Source organism: Hemicordylus capensis, chromosome 7 (assembly GCF_027244095.1).
Source record: "Hemicordylus capensis ecotype Gifberg chromosome 7, rHemCap1.1.pri, whole genome shotgun sequence".
Taxonomy (NCBI): Eukaryota; Metazoa; Chordata; class Lepidosauria; order Squamata; family Cordylidae; genus Hemicordylus; species Hemicordylus capensis.
In genome coordinates this window covers 31,042,228-31,064,387 of record NC_069663.1, presented here as the reverse complement: position 1 = coordinate 31,064,387, position 22,160 = coordinate 31,042,228, and the positions used below count along the sequence as shown (strand labels likewise).

Below are 22,160 nucleotides of genomic sequence, written 5' to 3'. Positions count from 1 at the left end.
CCGAGCTCAGGCCAAACCACGAAGTGCCCAGCAACGGCAACAACAGCAGACCCTCCAAAGGAAAGGAGCAAAGGAGGAGGAGTGGGGGCCCGTCGGGGGCCCCCCTCGACCACTGACCAGTTCCCCCTCCCCTTTCCTCCTGCTGGACTGGATGATCCTTCTCCAGTTGTGACTTCCTGGGTGCTACAGAACACCCGAGGAAGAGCACTTTTCCGCCAGCAGAGGTGCGGGGGGGGGGGATTTGGGAGCCTGGACCGAAAGGCCTTCGGAGGCCCCCCTACAAGTTCGGCATCATTTTTTAGCAGGTCGGTCCTGGAGGACACAAACCACAACGCCCAGGACAGCCTAAAGACGATTCGGGGGCACTCGCGGGGTGCGGAGGCCAGGGCTCTCGGCCCCGTGGAAGTCCGGGGGGGGGAGCGCCCCTGCGGAAGAGCCCCCTCTGTCCTGGGAGAGGGAGCGAGCAGCAGCCCCCGCTAACAGCCCCCCCCCGGCCGGGGCTCCACCTGCTCCTCTCTCTCCCGCCCCGGCCCGGCGCTGCAGGCTGGCCATTCGTCTGGTGCAGCTGCGCCGCCGCCGCCGCCCAGCATGGCCAACCTGCAAGCAGCGCGGCGGCTCGCTCCCCGCCAGGCCCGGCCCGCAGCAGCCCTCCCCTCGCCCTGGGAAGGGGGCTCTTTCTCTGCCCCCCCCGCCCGTGGGTGGGCTTCGGGGTGGGGCCCCCAGGGCAGCGGCAGCGCTCGGGGCCCCCGCGGGCTTCCCACGCAAAGGGCTGCCGGCCGCGCTGGGATCTGTCCGGGGCGCCGCTCCGCCCGAGGAGGACCGCCTGCCCCCTTTCCGTGGGGAACAGCCGCCCACTCGTGCTCTTCGAGGGGGGGGGTCGGGCGCGGGGGGCGCAGCGCGGGGGGGGGCGGCCCCAAGAGCTGCTCAGGCGCGCTCCGCCGCCTGCTGCGGGGCAGAAGAGGAGCGGCCCCGCCCCCTCGCTCTGGCACCACCCAGCGGTCGCGTGACGTCATTGCCGGGGGCGCGCCCTGACGTCACCGCCGGCCTCTACGCGCGGGGCGGGGCCGAGGGACTTCGCGGAACTGCGTCACCGGAAGTTCTTGCGAAGCCCTTTCCGGGCTTGTGGCGGGCACGCTGGTGAGGAGGAGCCGGACTCGCCGCTGCCGCGATGGTGAAGCCGCGCTTCAAGGGCCGCGCCAGCGTCAACCCCTCCCGCGCCAGCACCAACCCCGGTAAGTGGCGCCGGGCGGGCGGGGTCCTGGCTCTTGCCTGCGGAACCTCCTGCCACGGGAAACGTGTCCGCATTTCAGATGCTGCGGGGCGGGCGGGGAAGCGCAGCTGACCACGGCCTGATCTAGCGGTGCGAAGATGGCGGCGCCTCCCGGCGGGGGCTTGTGGGTTTGGGCCAAGCCGCGAGAGCAGGCGCCTCCTCTGGAGCCCCCCCCCCACCTCTGCCCGGGCTCCTCCTGGTGCATCTCGCTTCTACCCTCTGCTCTCCCTAGACCGGCCGGGCGATGGCGGAGGGCACCACATGCGGGACCGGGCGACCATCCGGCGTCTCAACATGTACCGGCAGAAGGAGCGCAGGTGAGGAGCAGGGAAGGGGTGGGGAAGGATCCCGCCACGCAGCCAGGCTCACTCGACAGGTCAGGCGGAGCGGGGGCATGAAAGGGGGGGGGCTGCGATGACGCCTGAACAGACGCCTCGAGATGCCGCTTCGTGGTGAGGAGTGGGGCAGAAAGGCCTCTTGGCTGGTGCAGTTTTTGCTTCACATCTGTGTGGCAAAAGATCCTGTCTTGGTAGTAAATTCCGTAGAGGCTTCTAGGGAAGGAAGAGCTTCCTAGCAGCCTTATGTTGGCCCCTTGGGTGCCAGACAAAAGTGTGCAGAAAGCTATACACTAAAAGTAGCAGCACTTACAGCAAATCCTTATTCCTGCTCTGACCACTTAATACTGGCCAGGCCAAAGCCAGTTTCACATGCCACAACTTGGCGAAGGCTGCATGCAGCAAGCAATTTGTTGCGTTCCACTTTGGGTGGCCTCCCTGTGGCTTTCCCTTCTCTTTTCCATGACAGCCGTGGAGGAAATGTTAGTTCCTCAGGGAAACCAAAGCAACCCCACCTGCAAACTGCAACTCTGCTCCTTGCAAGTCAAGTGGCTCCAAAGGCCTGGTATCTGGGAAGCCCACCTCTGGATGAGAAACCTGGCAAGTCGGAGTGCTAGCCACGGGCTGCTTAGCAGTGGCTGCCTCAAGTTGGAGGCGAGACTTGGGGGGCGGGGAGAGAGCACACCCCAGGAAAAGAGAATGTGGGACCTGTAAGACAGGATGTGGGCTGATCAGACAAAGCGTTTCTTGTACTCTTGGGTAGGAGTGCATGAGCAGACTTGGGATCTCATCGCTTGGCTTGCTGAGGTTTCTGAGCACAGTTCTGGGGTGTGTGTGTGTGTGTGTGTGTTTACATGGCCTCTTCCTTTGCATGCTGAGCTGTTGCCCTGAGGCTCCCCTCCTCCTGTCCTCCTGTGCGTGGCATTGTTGGTGTCAGCAGGGAGAGCCACAGAGGTTTCACAGGATGCTTGGAGCGGAGGGTGAAGCTGCCATCTGTTTCCCCGGAACGCAGAGGCTGCTTCTCTCCCGCCTGCAGACGAGTCGGTTTCATGCCCAGTTGTGCGCTGGCCTGCGCTCTGTGCCCATGAGCAGGTGCTAAATGGAAGCAGCCGCACGGTGCATTCCCAAACTGCTCTGCCTGTGAAAGAGGGCCAAGTGCACAATGTGGAACCTCTTAGCAATGTGTTTTCCAGAGGCTCTGCTCCATTGCTTGGCACAGCCCATGGAAAAGTGTCAGCCTTGGAAAACAGGCCTTCTTGCCTCACCTCAGTGACCCCTTTGCCCTCCTGCCTGACATGTGGCCAAGGGGCCCTGATTGCTTCCAGTTGTTCACCTGGAGCCGTGCAGTTGGCGCTCTGTGTCGGGCTGAGCTGCTGGCTCTGCTTTGCCTCTGTGCTAAGGAGTGTGATTTGTGAGGCTCACTGCCACAGGATCTGCTGACGGCCGCTAGCCTAGGTGGCTTTAAAAGGGGAATGGACCAGTTCCTGGAGGAAGAGGAGAAGCCAGTCGGTGGCTACCATCTATGACAACTAGATGCTGCATTGGAATCCCAGTTGCTGGGAAGCAACAGCAGCTGTTTGCCTACATGTCCCGCCCTAGGCTTCCCAGAGACTTCTGACTGGCCCACTGTTGGAGATCTTCAGCCTGATCCAGCAGGGCTCTCTTGATGTTGTCATGACGGGAGAGGCTCCAGCTGTGGAGGCTGCCCATGGTGTCTCGCGGGTGTGGGGATTGTCATGGGGAAAGGAAGGGAGCTCCAGCCGGGCCCTCTGGGTGCTGACCCTTGCTCTGCCTTGTGCCCGGTGGCAGCATGTCCCGAGAAGCGCCCTTTCGCCATCGGTGGCATCCACGGAGGTGGCGTGCATGAGCTGGGGAATGCTCTTCCTTGCCCATTCCTGGGTTCCAATGGGTTGGATTTTGCTCCTGTTAATTACGCTCCCTAGAAAATGTTGACTTGCCCACAGCAGGTAGCAGCAGTGGCGGTTGCTGCTCCTGACACATCGCTGGGGACCTGAGCAGTGTGCTCTCTGATGAGCAGTGTTCTTTTCATCTGTGTGTGGAGTGGGTTTTGTTCTGAGCATCATTATGTGTGCACCATGTGCACTCAGAGTGGGGCCTTCCTGATTCAGCCTGAATCACTTCTAAAATGAACTGAGTGGACGTCAAAAAATGTGTGAGTGCGCGCATGTGTGCATGCCTTAAGAGGGATCACTGGACCTGAGGCCTAGAGAGGCTTCCTTCCCAAGTCAGCTCCGCGATGGCTTTTTCCTTAGGAACAATCGTGGGAAACTGGTCCGACCACTACAGTTCCAGTCCACAGTGGCACCAGGCACCGTGGCAAGAGTGGAGCCCAACATCAAATGGTTTGGTGAGCCAGCCTGTATGGCTTTTGCTTGTACATTCTTCTTGGTTGCGGGGCAGAGGGGGTGAGCTCTGTTGTTTCAAGAGCTGGATCTGGGATAAAAGGTAGTCTTTGGTGCTTCAGGAGCAGTAGTTTTTGCTAGCAACTCCTGTTGTCCAGCCACGGTGCGGGAGGTATCGGGCCAGACCTGAGGTGCAGCTATTTCTGATGCAGGAAATACGCGTGTGATCAAGCAGTCATCCCTTCAGAAGTTCCAAGAAGAGATGGAGGTCGTGATGAAGGACCCCTACCGGGTGGTCATGAGACAAAGCAAACTGCCCGTCTCCCTGCTCCATGACCGGATTAAGCCTCACGTAAGTCCTCTACTGCACACTTCATTTGGGTGGGGGGCAGGTGGCTATTCTCCCCTCCAGAATATCCTCTGGGAGTGTGTCCTGGGCTTTGGGAAGTTTCACAGGCTGTATCTCCCCTCTTGCACACGCACAACTGAAACCCCATCTTCAGCTACCTACTTTGATAAGGAGGCCATGTGGAGGTGTGTCCCTTGACTCAAGGCGTGCCTACAGAGCGGCTCTCTAGTCCAGCTGCTCACAGATGATACCCTTTGTTCCTTGTGGTCTCGAGGAGACCAGGAACCAACATTTTGTAAAGCTTCACTGCCAGATACGTGGCTGTTCCCAAGCCTTGCAAGTACCTCTCCCTACTCCCCGTGAAGTGCTGGCTGCCTTCTCTGTGAATGCACCACTAGGTTTTCTCCTTCCAAAAGCCTCTCCAGGACCTGCGGACTCGCTTTGCATGAAGAGGAGTCTTCCTTGGGCTGCGCCTCTTGCAAGCCTGACTGGGGGAAGGGCAGCTCTGTGGGCCCAGAAGAGAGCGGGCCCTGCAGTTGCTTGCGGGAAGGGCTGGCCGACTCCTCTGTCTGAGTGGCTGTTGGCAAAGTGCTCACATTCACAGACTGGTCAGGAAACCAGGAAAAGCCTCTAGAAACCTTGGTGAAGGGATTTCTAGGGAATCAGTGCCGAGTGAATTGATTTTAATCACAAGGCAATTTAAATTGTTTAACACGTTTATTATTTAGATATTATTTATTACATTTATAGACCACCCCATCCAAAGGCTCTGGATGGTGCACAACAAGTTTAAAGACATAAAACAAACACCATCTAAAACAAACCATATCAAAACAATTCAAAACCAATTAAAATACCCCCAAACAATTTAAAAGCCTTGGAAGGCCAGGCCAAACAAGTTTTCAGGGCTCTCTTAAAGGCCGACAGGAAGCCTAAGCTGCGGATATCTGCCGGGAGTGCATTCCATAGGCCAGGAGCAGCTACAGAGAAGGCCCGGTTCCAAGTCGAGTTGGTTTCCCAGAGGCTGCTATAAAAGCTGGTGATAAGGGGTGGGGGTGGGGATTCTTCTGGGGGAAACGTGCCCTGCCTTTGAAATGGTCAGTGGCTCAGTTTAGTACCCTCCTGGTTCAACTGCCACACGAGCAATCTGTTGCTAGAGGCCCTGAAGACACTACCACCACGCACCCCCCTGAGCTCTAGCTTCTGGTATCGTCAGAGTTCCCCATGGGAAGCAGGCTTTATGTTCAGACAGTGCACAGTGACTGGCATGAGTGGCTTCTAAACTGTGGAGTATAAAATTGGGCCCTGTAGGTTTTGGAAGCTAGCACTTTTTCTTGGTTAAGAAAGAGCTGGTTGCCACTGATTCCTCCCACACGTTCCTGATAGTGGACTAGTATGACAACTGTGGGCCTCGGTTGGCACTTGGACCGGCCAGCTGGCCACCTGTTGCCCTGTGCTGGATGCAAGCCCAGGGCCTTTGGGAGAGGATCAGAAGCTCATGCTGGTCCCTTGGCAGGGGGTGCCAGGGGTGGTGCCTCCAGGCCATGAAAGGGGCCTGCTGGCTTCGTCCCCTGGCTGGCCAGCTCCAGCCCTCGGGCTGCGCGTTCATCTCAGGTCAAACGTGTCCCTCTGCTCTGGCCTGCTAGCTTTGTCTCTTGAAGCTGACCTTTCCAAAGAGAAATCCGGGCTGGGGGGCAGAGTATCCTTGACTCAGGAGGCTTCTGGCAGCACCTGGGGCTTTGTGGACGGAGAGCAGCAAGCAGAGGTATCCGTTGCAGTGCCCTGCTTGTCACTGTCCTTGCAGTGGGCTGAATCTGGAGCAGGGCTCCCGAGCAAGCTGGCCAGGGTTGGCTGTGCGCTGCCGCTGCTGCAGCTGCTGCCGCTGCCACCTCAACCTGAAGCCCAGTGCCGAGGAAAGCAAAGGATGAGGGCAGCCCAGCCCAGCCCAGCCGCTCTTGGTGGGGCTGGGGTGGCCTTGCCTGGAGCCAGGCGCGAGGCTGCTTTGTGACCCTTCTCCCACCCCCGCCCCTTTCAGAATGCCAAAGTCCACATTCTTGACACAGAAACCTTTGAAACTACGTTTGGCCCCAAATCGCAAAGGAAGCGGCCGAACCTCCTGGCAAGCGACGTGCAGGCCCTGGTGGAAAATGCCGCGACGGAGGCCAGCAGCTACAGCCAAGACAAGGACCGGGATCTGGTGACGGAAGATACTGGAGTGAGGTCAGCTGGGGAGCGTCTGCTTAGTGATGTGGAAATCTGCCCCAGCAGGTTTAGGTTGTGGTGACTCTCCGGAAAGTGGCTCTCTTTGGCCTTGTAGGTCAGTCTTGTCCTGTTTGCACAGCCTTCTGCCTCCTAGATCAGGACGAATCTCCCTCCCCCAGAGACCAGGCTGTGCTCCTCTTGAGCGCACGTCAGGAAGTCCTTTCCTGTCAGTGCTGGAGGACCTCATTTGGCACCCGAGCAGAGTCCATCTTGGCTTAGGCCCTGCTTCAGACATCCCTGGGTTCAGCTCCCACTCCCAGGCCGTGGTGGTGTCCCAGTCTCCAGTGTGTCAGGAAGCCCCGATTCCTGCCCGGAGAGAGGTCCTGGCCCTGAATGCCTGCCTGCTTGGCCTGACCCTGCTCCTTGAGCCCAGGGAACGGCTGTCTTCTCTGCGCCCTCCTGGAGGGAAGTGGCTGCTGAAGCCCCAGGGAGAGTTGCTCTGGCTTGGTCAGCAGGCAGGCATTCCATGCCGGCAGATGTGGGGCTCTGGAGCGACTGACTTCTCCAATTGCCCCTTTGCAGGGAGGAGGCGAGAGAAGAGATTTACAAGAAGGGGCAGTCCAAGCGGATCTGGGGAGAGCTTTACAAGGTATGCTCACGATACGCGCGTGCAGGGCGATGACGGACTGCTTAGTTCTCTGCTTTGCCAGGGTGTGGCCCAGCACGGCCCTGCAGGTGCTGTGCAGCAGACGGCAGAATCCAGAGTTGCTTCTGCAAAGGCTCCTTTCTCCTGCCACAGCACTCCGTGCACTGCTGCCTGCTCCCCTCCCGAGCCTGAAGGCAGCCAGCTTCGAGGCTTTGTGGGGAGAGGTGCTGTGTCTGCTCCCCTCAAGTGGCTGCGAGACCACTCCAGGTCCCGGTCAGGCTCCTCTGCCCACTCTCCAGCCTCTGGGCTGCGGCTTGCTCTGCTTCCCATCCTGGCCGCCTGGTGCTGCTCGAAGTCACTGCCTGGCCATGAGCTGGCCGCCTCTGCAGTTCCGCTGAGCACCAGGGTGGAAGAGGCTGGGCCTTGCTCCGCACTCTCCTGTTGGGAAGCCACTGGCCTGGGGAGCTTCTGCAGTGTGCGTGCAAGAGCTGGGCTCTGCTGTTCCTTGCAAGGGGAGGTGGGGCCGGGCTGGGAGCTGCTCTCTTCCCCTTAGCATTGCTTGTGGTTGGAAATGACAGGAGGGAGAGAGACCGGCGGGGGGGGGGGAGGTGGCGGTGGGCCGTGTCCCTTCCGCTCTGACGTCCTGCCTCTCTTTGTGAACCTCAGGTGATTGATTCCTCGGATGTCGTTGTGCAAGTGCTGGATGCCAGAGACCCGATGGGGACCCGCTCCCCACACGTGGAGGCCTACCTGAAGAAGGAGAAGCCCTGGAAGCATCTCGTCTTTGTCTTGAACAAATGTGACCTTGTGCCCACCTGGGCCACGGTAAGTCCCAGCTCCTGCTGCGCTTGGAAGAGACTCCGCTGCCCTTCCGGCTCCCAGTGGAGGAGCAGTTCTCCCGCAAATGTACTTGCAGCTGGTGCAGCCCAGTTTGCTGCAAGGTCCCTGTGCAGTGGATGAGGCCAAAGCCAGTCTGCTCTCCAGTGGCTGGAACAAACCGGGAAGCCAGCTCTGAAGTCACGCTTGGGTTTTCCAAAGCCTCACTTGTTGCGCTTGGGGAGGAGCTCTGTGACGTCTTCCTCCGCCTTCCAACTTGCGCGGCTGTGCCTTGTGTTGCCAGACAGTGAGTGGCACGCCCTGTTCTCTCCTTCCAGAAACGCTGGGTGGCCGTTCTCTCCCAGGACTACCCAACCTTGGCTTTCCATGCCAGCCTCACAAACCCCTTTGGAAAAGGAGCCTTCATCCAGCTCTTGCGGCAGTTTGGGAAGGTACCACCCATCTCTCTCTCTCTGCCATTCAGGTTCGGAGGCGAGTCCCAGACTTTGGGTGGTGCAGAGAAGTGGTTCTCGGTTGCGCAGCGACGCTAAGCGGCTTGGGAAGCAGCCCTGGCTTGGGGCGGGGGCGGGGCGGGGTCTGACTTGCTGAAGGGCACGCTGGGTCTCCTGTGGAGAGCCGAGGAGGAGGTAGAGGCACAACCTCTCTTGGGCCCCTCTTGCCTGTGCTGCTTGATGACGGCATCTGGGGGCATGGAGGGGGCATCTGCAAGACCAAGCTAGGCCCAGCCTTGCGGGGAGGAAAGGGCTACACTGCCTTGGCCCGGCCAGTGTCGAGTGGGCTGGCCAGTGGGACTGCCAGCATCGTGGGTGTGGCACGTGCCTCCCCTGACTCTGGGAGAGCCTGCCTCCCCCCAGCCCCAGAGGGCCCCCCCCCCGGTGATCTAGCGTACACCCAGGCTCCAGTACCTCCTCGTGGTTGCTCTTCATGTTCAGAGGCCTGCAAGAGCCGCTGCTGCCCCACCCTTACAGGAAGAGGCATCCTGCTATTGGCACGTGTCCCCCCCCCACCCCCAATTCTGCAGCAGGGTTGAGAAGCTTTGTCGCTTGCCGGGAGCGGAGGGAGAGGCCCCCCCAGCGGATGCCGAGAAGGGCTGGCAACCCATTCCTCACCAGCGCACACAATGGCGGCTTCATGGGGGGAGCCAAGTGGCCCTTGGCAGATCTGGCGCATCAGTGGATCCCTTCTCTGGGAGGCCTGGGGGAGTCAGCGGTGGGGTGGGGGCGAGAGGGCTGCTTCTCGGGTCGCTCCAGGAAGCTGCTCTTTGCCATGCGCATTGTTGTTGTCCCCCCTCAGCTGCATGTGGACAAGAAGCAGATCAGTGTGGGCTTCATTGGCTACCCCAATGTGGGAAAGAGCTCCGTGATCAACACGCTCCGCTCCAAGAAGGTCTGCAACGTCGCTCCCATTGCTGGAGAAACCAAGGTGAGCCCCCTTCCCGGGAGGGCTCCTGCGCTCTCCCTGCCAGGGCCTGCAGCGTCGCTGAGCTTGTTGCTCGCAGTGCTCAGGGGGCTGCTTGCGGGAGGGAGTCCCTGCTGCCAGGCAGGCAGAGAGGCAGCCCTCTCTCCGGGAGGAGCCGCTGTCCAGCCCAGGCACAGCATCCCCCTCGGGACTGAGGCCCGTGTCTCCCCCTTCTTATTGGGGCAGGGAATTGTCTTCCAATTCCTTTTGCTCCATGCACCCCACTGACAACCTTTGCTATTGTTTAAAACAGTATATCAGTGTTGTAAATAACACAGGGGAGGGCGCCTGAGCAGGACTTCCGGTGGTCAGGAGGGGGGAGGCTTTCATGTGCTCTGCAGAATAAACTGTGGAAACAGATGAGCGACGTTCTGCAATGGCTTCACTGGTGTTGTCCAGAGCAGCAACTGGCTCTGCTTAGTTGGCTGCAGGAATTTGCTTTAGCCAGGGATACTCAACCTTGGGCCACCAGATGTTGTTGGACTCCATTTCCCATTGTGGCTGGGGATGATGGGAGTTGTGATCCAACAACATCTGGGACCCAAGCTTGAGCACTCCTGTCCGAGCATTTCCACATGAGGCCTGAATCGGTCTCCCAGTGCAAATGTGAGACCCACTTGGGCTGGAGAAGGGGTGTTTGCTTTCTCTTCCCACACACTATTGGGGAGGTCCAGTCACCCTCCTCAGTCAGGGGTGGCTAACTGGAGGCTCTCCAGATGTTGTTGGGCTTTGATCTCCAGCCACGATGGCCCTGACTTAAGCATTTTCCTGCAGTGGAGATCTTCTTTGGAAGGCTCTGAGTGATTAGAAATCCGGCTTCCTACAAGGGCTTTACTTTAGCTTCCCCAAAGTGTGATTGGACCAGAACCCGCAGGGACAGCAAGAGAGAGACAAAAGCCTTGTTTACCGAGCGCTTTATTCCCTGGCTCGGAGCAACAGGCAACCTCTCAGTGCCTCCGAGCGGGAGGTGCTTGAGCTGCGAGGTCGCGACACCTGAGGGACATGTGGTGAGCTTCGTGGCTGAGCAGAGACGTGAAAGCCGCTCTTGGCTGGGGCTGCCTGCCTTTCTCTGCTCGCCACGCTGTCTTCTCGTGGGCTTAACTCGCCCCAGGGTTCCCTCCTCCCAGCTGAAAGGGGCTGCTTCCCTCTCTCCCTCTGACCCCCTTGCTGCCGCAGGTGTGGCAGTACATCACCTTGATGCGCCGCATATTCCTCATTGACTGCCCGGGCGTGGTGTATCCATCGGGAGACACGGAGACAGACATCGTGCTGAAGGGGGTGGTGAGTGTTCAGGGGCACGTCTGAAGCTCCTCGCGACCCAGTGGGGCCATGTTGGGTCTCCAGCCTGTGCTTGAGTAGCAGTGCAACTAGGAGCTGGCCTTCCAGTCCTGGGGCCCTTGAGGGAGGGCAAGACGGGTGCACAGAGGGCTGGACGGTCCTGGCCTTGCTCTCCTCCCTCCGCTCTGAGAGGCAGCCGTGCTTGCATGTGGTGTGTCAAAGCCTGGGCGGAAGGGGCTGACTTCCTGGTTGTGCCCAGGTGCAAGTCGAAAAAATCAAGACCCCAGAAGACCACATTGCCACCGTGCTGGAGAGAGCCAAGCCGGAATACATCCGCAAGACATACAAAGTAGACTCCTGGCAGAATGTGGAGAACTTCCTTGAGAAGCTGGCCCTCCAGACTGGGAAGCTGCTGAAGGTGACGGAGCCTGCCTCTTCTCTCCCTGGGGGTGGGGGGGCCCTCTCGGGCGGTAGCATGCGGAACCCTGGCTCTCCTCGGGGGAAAAGGGGCAGATCAGCCAGTCTTCCGCTTGGGGAGTGATCATCCATGGAGAGGAGGGAGCCGGGGTTCTCTGGTGAGAGGCAGAGTGGGGGGTGGTTCCAGGGATCCAGCCAGGCATCAGCTCCTGCCTGCAAGGAGAAGAGCTTCCCTGTGTGGGGTGGGTTCTTCTGGGAAAGGGGGAGTTGCAAACCATCCCCTGCGAGTCTCCTCCTCGCTAGCAACACAGTCGGGTTCATGGAGCCCAGCCGGAGCCATGGCAGGGCTCCACTCCCTGCCCCCCTTGTCTGCTCTGCTCCTTCCGTGGGACTGTTGTGATGGTGCTTAAAAGAGCCCCCCCCGCCCGGTGGTTTCAGGGAGGAGAGCCTGACGTGCGCACCGTGAGCAAGATGGTGCTGAATGACTGGCAGAGGGGCCGTATTCCCTTCTTTGTCAAGCCCCCAAATATGGAGCCGAACCCTCAGGTAAGACCATGTGGCCAAGTTGGACAAAGGGGTGTTTGGATGGGAAGGGCACTGAACAAGTTGTCAGCAGGATCCCGGCAAGTATGCTCCGCTCGCAGGAAGTGGCCCCAGCCATGGCAGAAAAGGGTGTGGCCTTCCTGGTCTCCCAGCCAAGATTCCCACCACACCAGCCCCATTGAGACCAAGCGTTTGGGTCTCCGATGTCTTCCAGCGGCTCTGACTTCTTGAGCCACAGTGGCAGGTGCTTGACATGGACTTGATCAGGCTTAATCTCTGTTGAAGTATTGCTTTGCTATAAACATGGAGGAAACTGGGAGACTTGGCTTGCCAGAGTGTAAGAGAAGGCATTAAGTCAGTGGTGCTCGTATGAAGGTTGAGGCGACGGGTTGCTTAAGTGAGGTCAAGCCTCTTGTGCATCCACACCCTCCCCATCCCTGGTCTTAGAGATGAGGGGGAAGATTGGGGTTTCTGAGGCACCAGGGAGGCCCTCCTTGATGACCCATTCATCATCTGAACCAGTTTCTGAGTTGGCTCCTGGTGAGCTTCAATAAGTGGTCTTGGGCCTGTCACTGGAAGGTTGCCCCAGATTCTCTGGGGGGTGGGGTGGGGCTGGGGGAAATACTTCAATCACAGCAACTTGCAGCGAAGCTTCCTTCCCTTCATTTTTCTAGAGCGGAGCTGTTGTCTCACCCACCACCACAAGTCAGAACTGGGGCTCTGGGGAAGACGTGGAGCCAGTGGAAGCCCCCGTGGAGCAGGCTGGGAGAGACAGTGGCGACTGCCCCAGTGTGGCCACACAGGGGCTCTTGTGTGTGCAGCAGGACTTTGGAAAGATCAACGTGGCCCCTCAGTTCTTGCAAGAGGACCTGGTCCCTGTGGACGTGTCGGATGCTGATGAGACAGACACTGACGCAGAGGGGGAGACGGGTGCTGAAGAGGAGGGCTGCCAGCCGAGCCAAGCAGGCACTAGGCAGGACTCCAAGGCGGTGCTGAAGGCTCTGGAGGAGAAGATTGCCAAATACAAGAGGTTCTTGGACAGGGCCAAGGCCAAGAGGTTCTCGGCGATACGGTACGCATACGCGAAGCTGCCTTATAGCCAGTCAGGCACTCGGTCTCCTCTGCTCTGCTGGGCAGTGACTCTTCTGCTTCTAGATGGGACTTGATGCTTCCCCGGCTTTTCCTGGCAATGCCCGGCATTGCTGAGCCTGGAGCCTTCTGCATGCAAAGAACTCGGCCACTGAGCGGTGGTCCTCCTGTGGGTGATGGAGCTTGGCTGAGCTCTGTAGTCATGGAAGTCTCCATGAGGCCGCCTGCTGCTTCAACACAGAGGTGCCCAGCCAGGGCTCTCTCCCCCCACTGGGGCCAGCTGCAGTGTGGGGTGCGTGTGACCTAAGAACAGCCCTGCTGGGTCAGGCCCCGCGAGGAGGCCCATCTAGCCTAGCATCCTGTTTCCCACAGTGGCCTACCAGATGCCACTGGAAGCTACAGGCAGGAGTTGAGGGCATGCCCTCTCTCCTGCTGTTCCTCCCCTGCAACTGGGACTCAGAGGCATTCTGCCTTTGAGGCTGGAGGTGGCCTGCAGCCCTCCGACTGGTAGCCATTGATAGACCTCTCCTCCATGAAGTCATCCAAACCCCTCTTAAAGCCATCCAGGTTGTAGGCTGTCACTATATCTCGTGGCAGAGAATTACACAAGTTGATTATTTATTGTGTGGAAAAGTACTTACTTTTATTGGTCCTAAATTTCTTGGCAGTCAATTTCATGGGATGACCCCTGATTCTAGGGTTATGCAAGAAGGAGAAAAATTACTCTTTCTCCACACCATGCATGATTTTATGGACCTCTATCATGTCTCCCCGCAGTCATCTTTTTTCTAAACTAAAAAGCCCCAGGTGTTGTAGTCTTGCCTCATAAGAAAGGAGACTAGGACCCTGGTCATCTTGGTTGCCCTCTTCTGCACCTTTTCCAGTTCCACAATGTCCTTTTTAAGATGTGGTGACCAGGATTGTACGCAGTACTCCAGGTGTGGCCGCACCATAGTTTTGTATAAGGGCATTATAATATTAGCCGTTTTATTTTCAGTCCCTTTCCTAATGATCCCTTGCATGGAATTGGCCTTTTTAACAGCTGCCGCACATTGAGTCGACGCTTTCAATGAGCTGTCCACCATGACCCCAGGATCCCTTTCCTGGTCAGTCAGTGACAGTGCAGATCCCATCAATGTATACCTGAAGTGGGGTTTTTTCGTTCCAATGTGCAGCACTTTACACTTGCCAACACTGAACTGCATTTGCTATTTTGTCGCCCACTCACCCAGTTTGGAAAGATCCTTTTGGAGCTCCTCACAATCCATTTTGGATTTCACTACCCAGAAGAGTTTGGTATCATCTGCAAATTTGGCCACCTCACTGCTTACCCCTGCTTCTAGATCATTTATGAATAAATTAAAAAGCACCGGTCCCAGTACAGATCCCTGGGGGACCCCACTTCTTACTTCCTTCCATTGTGAGAAAACTCAGCTTATCCCTATCCTCTGTTTCCTGTCCTTCAACCAGTTAGCAATCCACACATGTACTTGACCCCTTATCCCATGACTGCTAAGTTTTCTCAGGAGTCTTTGACAGTTGTTTTTGATGAGGAACTTTGTCAAAAGCTTTTTGGAAGTCCAGATATACTATGTCAACTGGATCACCCTTATCCACACACTTGCTGACATTCTCAAAGAACTCCAAAAGGTTTATGAGGCAAGATTTACCTTTGCAGAAGCCATGCTGATTCACTCCCAGCAGGGCCTGTTCTATGTGCTTTACAATTTTATCCTTGAGGATGCTTTCTGTCAATTTGCCTGGAAATGGATGTTAAGCTAACCAGCCTGTAATTTCCTGGATCGCCCCTGGATCCCTTTTGGAAAATGGGTGTTACGTTGGCTACTTTCCAGTCTTCCAGTACAGATTGCAGGGATAAGTTATATATTGTAGCAAGGAGGTCGGCAATTTTCACATTTGAGTTCTGGTGATTTGCTAGTTTTCAGTGTTTCCAGACAGTTTAGAACATCGTCTCTCATCACTTCTGACTCTTTAGCCTCCATCCCTGAAAAGCCTGGTTCAGGAACAGGTATATGCTCATTATCCTCTGCCATGAAGATGTATGCAAAGAATTCATTGAGCTTCTCTGCAACCTCCATATCCTCCTTAATAATCCCTTTCACTCCCTCATTGTCTAATGGTCCAACTGCCTCCCTGGCAGGTTTCCTGCTTCTGATGTACTTAAAGAAGTTTTTGTTTTAGCTAAATGTTCCTCAAACTCTCTTTTTGCCTCCCTTATTGTCACATTGCATTTCTTTTGCCAGAGTTTATGTTCCTTTCTGTTCTCTTCATTTGGACAGGCCTTCTAATTTCGGAAGGAAGTCATCTTCCCTTTTATGGCTTCCTTGACGGTACCTGTTAGCCTTGGGGGAGGGGAGAGTCTCTGTTGGGCACCCTGCCCCTCTTGGTTCATTAGAGTGCTGCGCCCTCCCCAGCCCAGCTATTGGTTTATGTCCCCCAGCAAAGCTCTGCTCTCAGCATGGGTTGTCTGCAGTGCCAGGAGGGATTGCTGGAGTGCGCCCAGGCAGCGTGTCCAGTTGTGACCCAAGAGCTGCATTTGTTTCTGGCCCTTGTGTGTCGATATTGGCTCGATGGCGGAAGGCAGTGTGCAAACGAAGGGGGGTGCAGAAGAATACTGCCCATGGCAGCGGACGGCTGAACCAAACGCAGGGACTGGAGACAGGTGGAGAGTAGGGGCTTCTCAGGTTCTGAGCATCTGCCTTCCTGTTTTGTTGCAGAATACCCAAAGGGCTGAGTGAAAAGGTCTTTGCACAATCTCCTCCGGGCTCTGCAGCTGCAGCAAGTGAAGAAGCTCGAGGTAGGCCGTGGCGACTGTGCAGTGCTGGTGGGTTTCCTGTTTGCACCTAGCTGGCCATCTGTTGGCTTCCCTTCAGGGGGCTGCAAGGGACAGAAACCCACTACTCGGCCCTGTGTAGGAAGCTGCGTTCTTGTGAGTCGGGCCCTTGGCCCCCCTCACTTGCAAAGTCGGGCCCTTTTGCTTGCAAAGCAGATGCTCTGCCTCTGAGCTACGGCCCCATTCCCAAGGGACTCTTTCCAATTACGGGAGGTGGTCTTTGGGGGAGGGTCCTGCATGCAAGTACTTGCATGTATATCCCAATCTTCTGCCAAGGAGCCCCTGGGTGTCTGTGTGGGCCTGTTCTATCCCCAACCTAAGCATGGGGGATTGGCTGGCACTCTTGACGAGTGCCCCCCCTCCAATGGAATCACCCTGGCACTTTTGGTTGTGACACGGCCCAGTCCACGGATTGCTGTCTGCGTCCACAGGGTCCATAGAGGGTTTTGCTTCATGTTGTTTCTGAAATAACTGCTCTTAGGACATCTGAGGAAACCGAAGAAAAAGAGAGTACAAGAGGAAGAGGAGCTGGAGACAGAGGCCCACCCAGCAAAAAAGCCTTGCAAGAAACTGAGCTCCAAGGAGGTAGGTGCCAGTGCGTCCCCAGGAGCAGTGCAGCATCTCCTCCCTCTGTCCTCCTTGTCCTTGCATCTCTGGGGGCAAATGAGGGAATTGCTTGGCTGCCCCTTGGCTCTGCCTCGCTGTGGCAATGAGAAGCTGCCCACCAACGTGCAGAATAAGCCATGCAAGTTGAGCGTCCCAGCGGCTGCCTTTCTGGAAGCTTGTGGGACAGAGTTCTGTGTGAGTGCAGGATATGGATGGGGGCAGCAGTGGGGGTGAGGAGCAGGACCGGAGGCTGCTACTGGCCATGAAGTGCTCGGTTGCTGAACAAATCCTTGAAGCCTTGCCAGCTAACCAGTGCAATTGTCCGGTGAAGTCTTCATCTCAGGAGTTGGGTTTTCCTGTTGCTCTTCCAGGACAACCTGCAAGGTCCACCTGCAGGCCTAGGGAGGCGTTTCCTTGGGCAAGCAATAGACCTCCTGGTCTCCCCAGGCAGAGAAGGGTGGGATTTGGCTCCCCTGCTCCGCGCTCTCCCCCTTGCTTTTAAACCGGGACCTCCAAGCCTGTCCTAAGTGGAGTTTGCTTCTGCTTTTACAGAGGAGAAGAGTCGAGCGGCAGCAGCACTCAAAGAAAGTTGGTGTCCGATACTACGACACTCACAACGTCAAAAATAAAAACAGGAACAAGAAGAAACAGAACTCCGAAGGACAGAGACTTAAATCTAAGAGAAATAAACACAACCAATAGGTCCTGGCTCAGTGTGCCACTTGCCTTTTGTGACTTCATCCTTGGTACAGCAGTGTGGTGGATCTCTCCTCCCTCCTCGCCCCAATGACTGTTCTAGCATGGGTCATTTCTGCTGCAAGTTAGGCTGCTTGTCTCCAGTGGCGGCTGGTGTGAGGCTGGGGGCAGCAAGCCCTAGGGGCAGCTCAGCTTCACTCTTCTCACCCTCCCCTCTCTCACCTTGCCCTGCCACACCCAGCTTGAGGGATACCAGCCCATGCACCTGGGAGAGCAAAGAGGCAAGAAGCATGAAATGGAGTGGCACCTGCAGCTCTAGTCCTCCCAGCCCTGCCTGTAGCTTGGCTTGGGAAAGAATATTCTCCTACATGATTTAGGAGAGAACATTTCAGAGAATTATTCTACCCGTTCTATTAAATGCATGGGAGGATATTATTTTACCAGCTGCCACTGCTCATTTGAATAACCAGAAGACCCCCCCCCCCCTTTTTTTTTTTGCTGATTTTGGGGTTTGAATCACCTCTTCCCACCCCTCAAACTCTCCTGTGAGAATCCTGGGGAGCTTCCATGCTTACACATGCAGCTAGAAAAGTCTAAAGGCCCTCTGTGGTTGAGGGGCTCAGTGTATCCCATGTGAACGGACACCTGCAAATGCACTGGTTTTAGTGTAAGTGCCTCTGTAAGTGTTCCTATTACTGGAGCTGAAATCTGTACTTATGCACTTCCCGTCTGAGGAAGTGGGGCTGCCGAGCTGCTTGGCTCCCGTTTTTCCTACATTTAACCAGCTGGAAGCTTGGGCCCCTTGCGAAAAAGGCGGGGGGGAATGCCGAACAAGACCTAAGCAGGAGGAAGCCTGCTAGAGCAATGCTACACAGCCTCTCTGTGTTAAGTTGGGAGCAGTGGCTGCCAGGGCAAAGGCCTAGGAGGCAGCACTAATTAGGCAGATATACCAAGTTTCAGAACTCCTCATTTATTGTCATATGATGCTCTCCAGCCCTTTCCCTTGCTGTAGGGCTGAGACCTGCCCAGTACTAACATTGAAATGCTACTGTGTAAAAAAGTTATTAAAAATCTTCAGCTAGTGTGACCTGTGAGGCAAATCCCAAGCCAGTTGAGAAATCACTAGAAGCAGGGAGCAGAATTTGATCTGTGTCTGAATCTTGAATTGATCCAGTTGAGAAGAAGGGCTGGTGGTGATCTGGGAATTCGTTAACTGCATGCTTTTCAAGGTATCCTCCTGCTTGTCACATGAGGCAATCTTTGCTCAGGGCTGTGGAAAGGTCTACTTCTTTGGTGCAATTATGCCTTCAAGCTGGGCCTGAAAGAGAAACAGGACAAACAGGCTAATTAGTCTTTCCAGCTCCTGCCAAAAGGTGTGTGACTGCCAGTTGTTTCCAGTGGGAGGTTGCTGCACTACTCAGGAGAAACAAGCCAAGGGTTTGGTTTTGTGTTGCTGCTGGTTCCTACATTCCTGATCCCATGTTTTATAGATTAATTTCTCTCATTCTTGGCACACAGACCTGTTGCATTAGGAGAAGTGGAGAGCTGGCACTGCCTCCTGGCAACAAAAGTCTCATTTCATAATGTAAAGCACTAAAGAGGAAATTGAATCAAAGTTGTTGAAACAGTGGTTTGCATTCTTTGCTTTCTGGCCAGCCTGGCCGTGAAACCCTTGGCTCTCCAAGGGTGGGGGAGGGCTGTGATGAGCAGGCTGGGAAAAGTTACTCAGATAACTTGATGCCCCATTAGAAGAAAAATGGAACTGGCTACCACTGTGCAGGGAGCCCTGGGTGCCATATCCCATTTTCCTGCCGTGCTTTCCTTTCCCCTGGAGGCTGGTGAAAAGGGTTGTAAAGAGACAGCCAAGCCCAGAGAAGAGGGCAGTCTGGTTTTGGAAGCAGGGAAGGAAACTTCAGTTGCCTCACAGATGACAAGGAGGAAATTAGCTACACGGCCTAAGCCTAAGGGCTCAGAACCGTTTGGAGTTCAAAGTGGCCCTCATTAAATGAATAAAACTCTAGCTTTTAACATCACCAAGCAGCTGAATCCAAGATCTCCAGTGTACTTTCTGCCTGTTCTTTGGATAGTCACACTCTATAAGACATGTTGGGAAGCCAGGGTGGAATTTAAGCGTGCACTCCCTGTTAAGGGAGTTCCGTTCTTGACACTGAGAAAAGTATCTACCACATCTCTACATGAAGCTTGCCCTTTTGTCTCCAAGGTTAGTGCTATAACCTGAGGTGCTTAATACTGCTGCATGTAAGCCAGGCTCTGGTACTTTAACACATCAGTCCAGCAGCTCGATCAGAGTTTGCTAGCAAAGCATATGCCACTCCCTCAGCTGGTTTTAGGAAGCAAGTCATACCACTTGGGGAAGCTAAAACAACCCTTCCATGCAGCAGCGTAGGGAGGCTGGTGGCGGCCCATGTACAGCTGCCGCTGCAGCCCCCTGGCCTGCCCTCCGCATCTGATGTCAGGCATGGCGGGGGGTCTCCCAAACAGGGCTATGCGGCCCTGTTTGGAGCCAACATTGGCCCACACTGCATTGGCAGCGCAGCTAGAGTGACTCTCCCTGCCTTAAATGTTGGCTGCTTCCAAGGTCAGCAACCAATCTGACCTGCGAAAACCAAGCTTCCCTTTGAGTCTAAAGATGACCTCATGGTAGGCTCTGCATGTGAAAGGAAGTGACCAAGCCTCTTTGAGAAGAACATCTTTGCCTGAGGGCCAAACCCAGCCTCCCTCAGGGAAAATGTGATGAGCCACAGCTGTTCCAACAGGAAGAGAGATGCCCAAGTGGGCCAGGCCCCATCCTTTCCACTGACCTTGAGCTGCTGGTTGGTCCGTTTCAGGAACTGCACCTCCTCGGTGTGCTTCTTCTCCTCCACTTGCCGCCTTTCAAGTTCCCGTTTTTCAATGGCTTCACATTTGGCCTTCTGCTCGTTCACTTGTCTCTCCAAGTCTCGCTTCTCATCCTCTAACTCTGAAATCTTAAGACAGAACATGCTATTGGCTGGCCACACTTGGAGCCAGCAGCCAGTTCAGACTGCCTGGAACAGTCTTATGTCACCCAACAGAGGCAAGCAGAGCGTGGCTGCAGTTAAAATCCAAGCTGCTTTCACTCATCAAACTGGACAACTCTGTCTTTAACTACTTGCCAAAACGCAGCAGTGCCAAAGTCAGAGGGAGAGGTGTGCGCCACAGGACTTGGGCCGTTCTGTGTGGAAGAGGGCAGGCTGAGCTTAAGGAGGGGCCTTTGAAGTGCAAAGGCAGCATCTGGCGAGGGAGGAGTAAGCAAGAGCCCCCTTGGAGGGCGGCCTTGAGGACCAGACACAGCTGCTCGACCCACCACAAGGGCTGTCTGTTTTGCCCCACGGCTCTGCAGCTGGCCTCCAGGCCCAGCCAGGTGGCTTGTCAGCTGCCATGCTCCCCACCATTGCCGCACTTACTCTCTTTTCCATGTCAGACTTGCCCTGCTCCGCCTGCAGGGCTTTCCGCATGCCAAAGGCAACGCTGCTCTCGTACAGGGTCTGGTAAGCCGCAATCGTCATCCGGATCTCATCCCTCACACGCAGCAGGAGAAGTCCCCGCTCTGCACAGTTGATGGTCACCTCTCGGATCAGCTCATCTGGGAGCAAAGGGCCACAAATGAAGGAGTGTCTGGGCAGAGACTGCAGAGCCCGAGAGTGCCACCAGGATCCATCTGCTTCCCCTTAAAACTGTAGCCAAGGAGAGTCGCAGGGCAACCCCAAAGTCCAAGAGATCTGCCCTACAAGTGTGGCTGGCTGCTCCAACCAACTGTGCTACCACCTCCCTCTGCAAGCAGGGGCGATTATGGCATCTGCTTTGAGGCTGCACTTGATGCCCCAGTGCCCTTCCCGATAAGCTCTCCTCCATCATTTAGGACACTGAGAAGAGGTTAAGATGTGAACAGAGACAGAAAGGCAGAGGACGGGGGGAAGGCAAAGGCTGGGCCGGGAGCCTGAGCCCTTGGAAGGGGCTTCCCCTCCTCGCTGCTGAGAGGGTGTGTGTGTGTGTGTGTGTGTGGGTGTGTGTGTGTGTGGGTGTGTGGGTGTGTGTGTGTGTGTGTGTGTGGTGGGTGGAGGACCGGCCTCGCTTGCTCACCAAAGCACTGGGAGTAGAGCTCCCGCCGTACAGGGCAGATGCCCGTCTCCCGGGCCTGGCGCTGCTGGAGTTTGAGGTCCAGCTGTTCCTGCAGGTGCACGACGTCCATGCGTGTGCTGGGGGTGCTCGACACCTGCTGGATCCATAGCTGGTTCTCCTCCACCCACTCTCTGCACCAAAGCATGCAGACAGAGGCCTGTTGGCAAGCGGGCGGGCGGGCGGACACCCAGGCATAGCCAGGAGTGGCTCAGCCCAATACGTTGGGGGCGCCAAAAGAGGCCCAGCCGCCTCTCCCTCTGGGAGCTCCCTCTGCACCTCTTCCTCCAGTCCATGCGCTGCCAGCAGGCTGGCCATTCGTCAGGTAGAGCTGTGCCAACAGCTCTCCTCCCAGAAGGAAAGGCAGAAGCAGCAGTACCTCCTTTGCCCACCCCACCCCCACCCCGGAGTCCGCTGTGTGCGGGGGGGGGGAGCCAGCCAGCCCCCAATAAAGGCCCTTGGCCCCTCCTGCACCCCGCCCTTCGCTCTCTTCCAGGCCCCCATCTCCAGGGCGTCCTTCCTCCTCCTCCTCACCGGGGAGGCAGGATAGCGTTGAGGATCTCCTCGGCTTGCTTGGCGGGCTCGACGGAGGGCGAGGGCGCCTTCCCCTTGGGCGACGAGACGGGCCCAGCGGGCAGCGCCACCGGCGGGCTTCCCTTCAGCGGCCGCGCCTGCCGAGAGGAGGACGGAGCAGCGACACCGTCAGGGGGGGGCCGCCCGCCGCCGAGCCCCCGCCGCCGGCGCCCCCCGCTCCCTCCCCAGGTACCTTGGGCGAGCGCTTCTCGGTGTTGCGGCTGATCAGCACCGGCGTCTCGTAGCGCAGTAGCGAGTCGGCCGGCGGGATCATGGTGGCAGCGGCGGAACCAGCAGTTAGGCCTCGGTTGCCATGACCACGGGGACGCTCGGCCGAGGGTCACGTGAGGGGCGCTGTGTACGAACTTCCGCTCCAAGAGCCCATTCCGGGAGGCAGGGCAGGCGCATGCTCACAAGGAGCCGATGGCTTATAGACTGAGTGCTAGACTCACGCCTTGAGGGATACTTCCGGGATTTGGAGGTCCG

At 56.8% G+C, this 22,160-nt stretch overlaps 2 protein-coding genes across 2 annotated transcripts; one reads left to right on the top strand and one right to left on the bottom strand.

Annotated features, from left to right (window-relative positions):
- Positions 1 to 1,068: 1,068 nt before the first annotated feature.
- Positions 1,069 to 16,955, top strand: GNL2 (G protein nucleolar 2). Its single transcript, XM_053267771.1, has 16 exons — positions 1,069 to 1,232; positions 1,503 to 1,587; positions 3,879 to 3,973; positions 4,181 to 4,320; positions 6,353 to 6,537; positions 7,102 to 7,168; positions 7,832 to 7,990; positions 8,320 to 8,433; positions 9,296 to 9,424; positions 10,637 to 10,741; positions 10,998 to 11,156; positions 11,594 to 11,701; positions 12,373 to 12,770; positions 15,526 to 15,605; positions 16,123 to 16,226; positions 16,800 to 16,955. The coding sequence occupies exons 1-16, from the start codon at positions 1,169 to 1,171 to the stop codon at positions 16,947 to 16,949; spliced, it is 2,142 nt and encodes a 713-aa protein (XP_053123746.1). The 5' UTR covers positions 1,069 to 1,168; the 3' UTR covers positions 16,950 to 16,955.
- A 942-nt stretch (positions 16,956 to 17,897) lies between these two features.
- On the bottom strand, positions 17,898 to 22,155 carry DNALI1 (dynein axonemal light intermediate chain 1). Its single transcript, XM_053267773.1, has 6 exons — positions 21,868 to 22,155; positions 21,636 to 21,772; positions 21,066 to 21,235; positions 20,390 to 20,568; positions 19,766 to 19,930; positions 17,898 to 18,261 (listed from the first exon to the last, which is right to left on the bottom strand). Exons 1-6 carry the CDS (start codon positions 21,946 to 21,948, stop codon positions 18,226 to 18,228), a joined length of 768 nt encoding a protein of 255 aa, XP_053123748.1. The 5' UTR covers positions 21,949 to 22,155; the 3' UTR covers positions 17,898 to 18,225.
- Positions 22,156 to 22,160: the final 5 nt, after the last annotated feature.

What these genes read in the sequence shown, in the direction of transcription:
- DNALI1 (XM_053267773.1), bottom strand. Translation starts at nt 21,948, where the DNA reads ATGATCCCGCCGGCCGACTCGCTACTGCGCTACGAGACGCCGGTGCTG. An exon ending in CCGAGAAGCGCTCGCCCAAG is followed by an intron (nt 21,773 to 21,867) that starts GTACCTGGGGAG and finishes TCCTCTCGGCAG; the next exon opens with GCGCGGCCGCTGAAGGGAAG. An exon ending in GCTCTACTCCCAGTGCTTTG is followed by an intron (nt 20,569 to 21,065) that starts GTGAGCAAGCGA and finishes CTTTGCTCCCAG; the next exon opens with ATGAGCTGATCCGAGAGGTG.
- GNL2 (XM_053267771.1), top strand. Translation starts at nt 1,169, where the DNA reads ATGGTGAAGCCGCGCTTCAAGGGCCGCGCCAGCGTCAACCCCTCCCGC. An exon ending in CCGCGCCAGCACCAACCCCG is followed by an intron (nt 1,233 to 1,502) that starts GTAAGTGGCGCC and finishes TGCTCTCCCTAG; the next exon opens with ACCGGCCGGGCGATGGCGGA. An exon ending in CCATTGCTGGAGAAACCAAG is followed by an intron (nt 9,425 to 10,636) that starts GTGAGCCCCCTT and finishes TTGCTGCCGCAG; the next exon opens with GTGTGGCAGTACATCACCTT.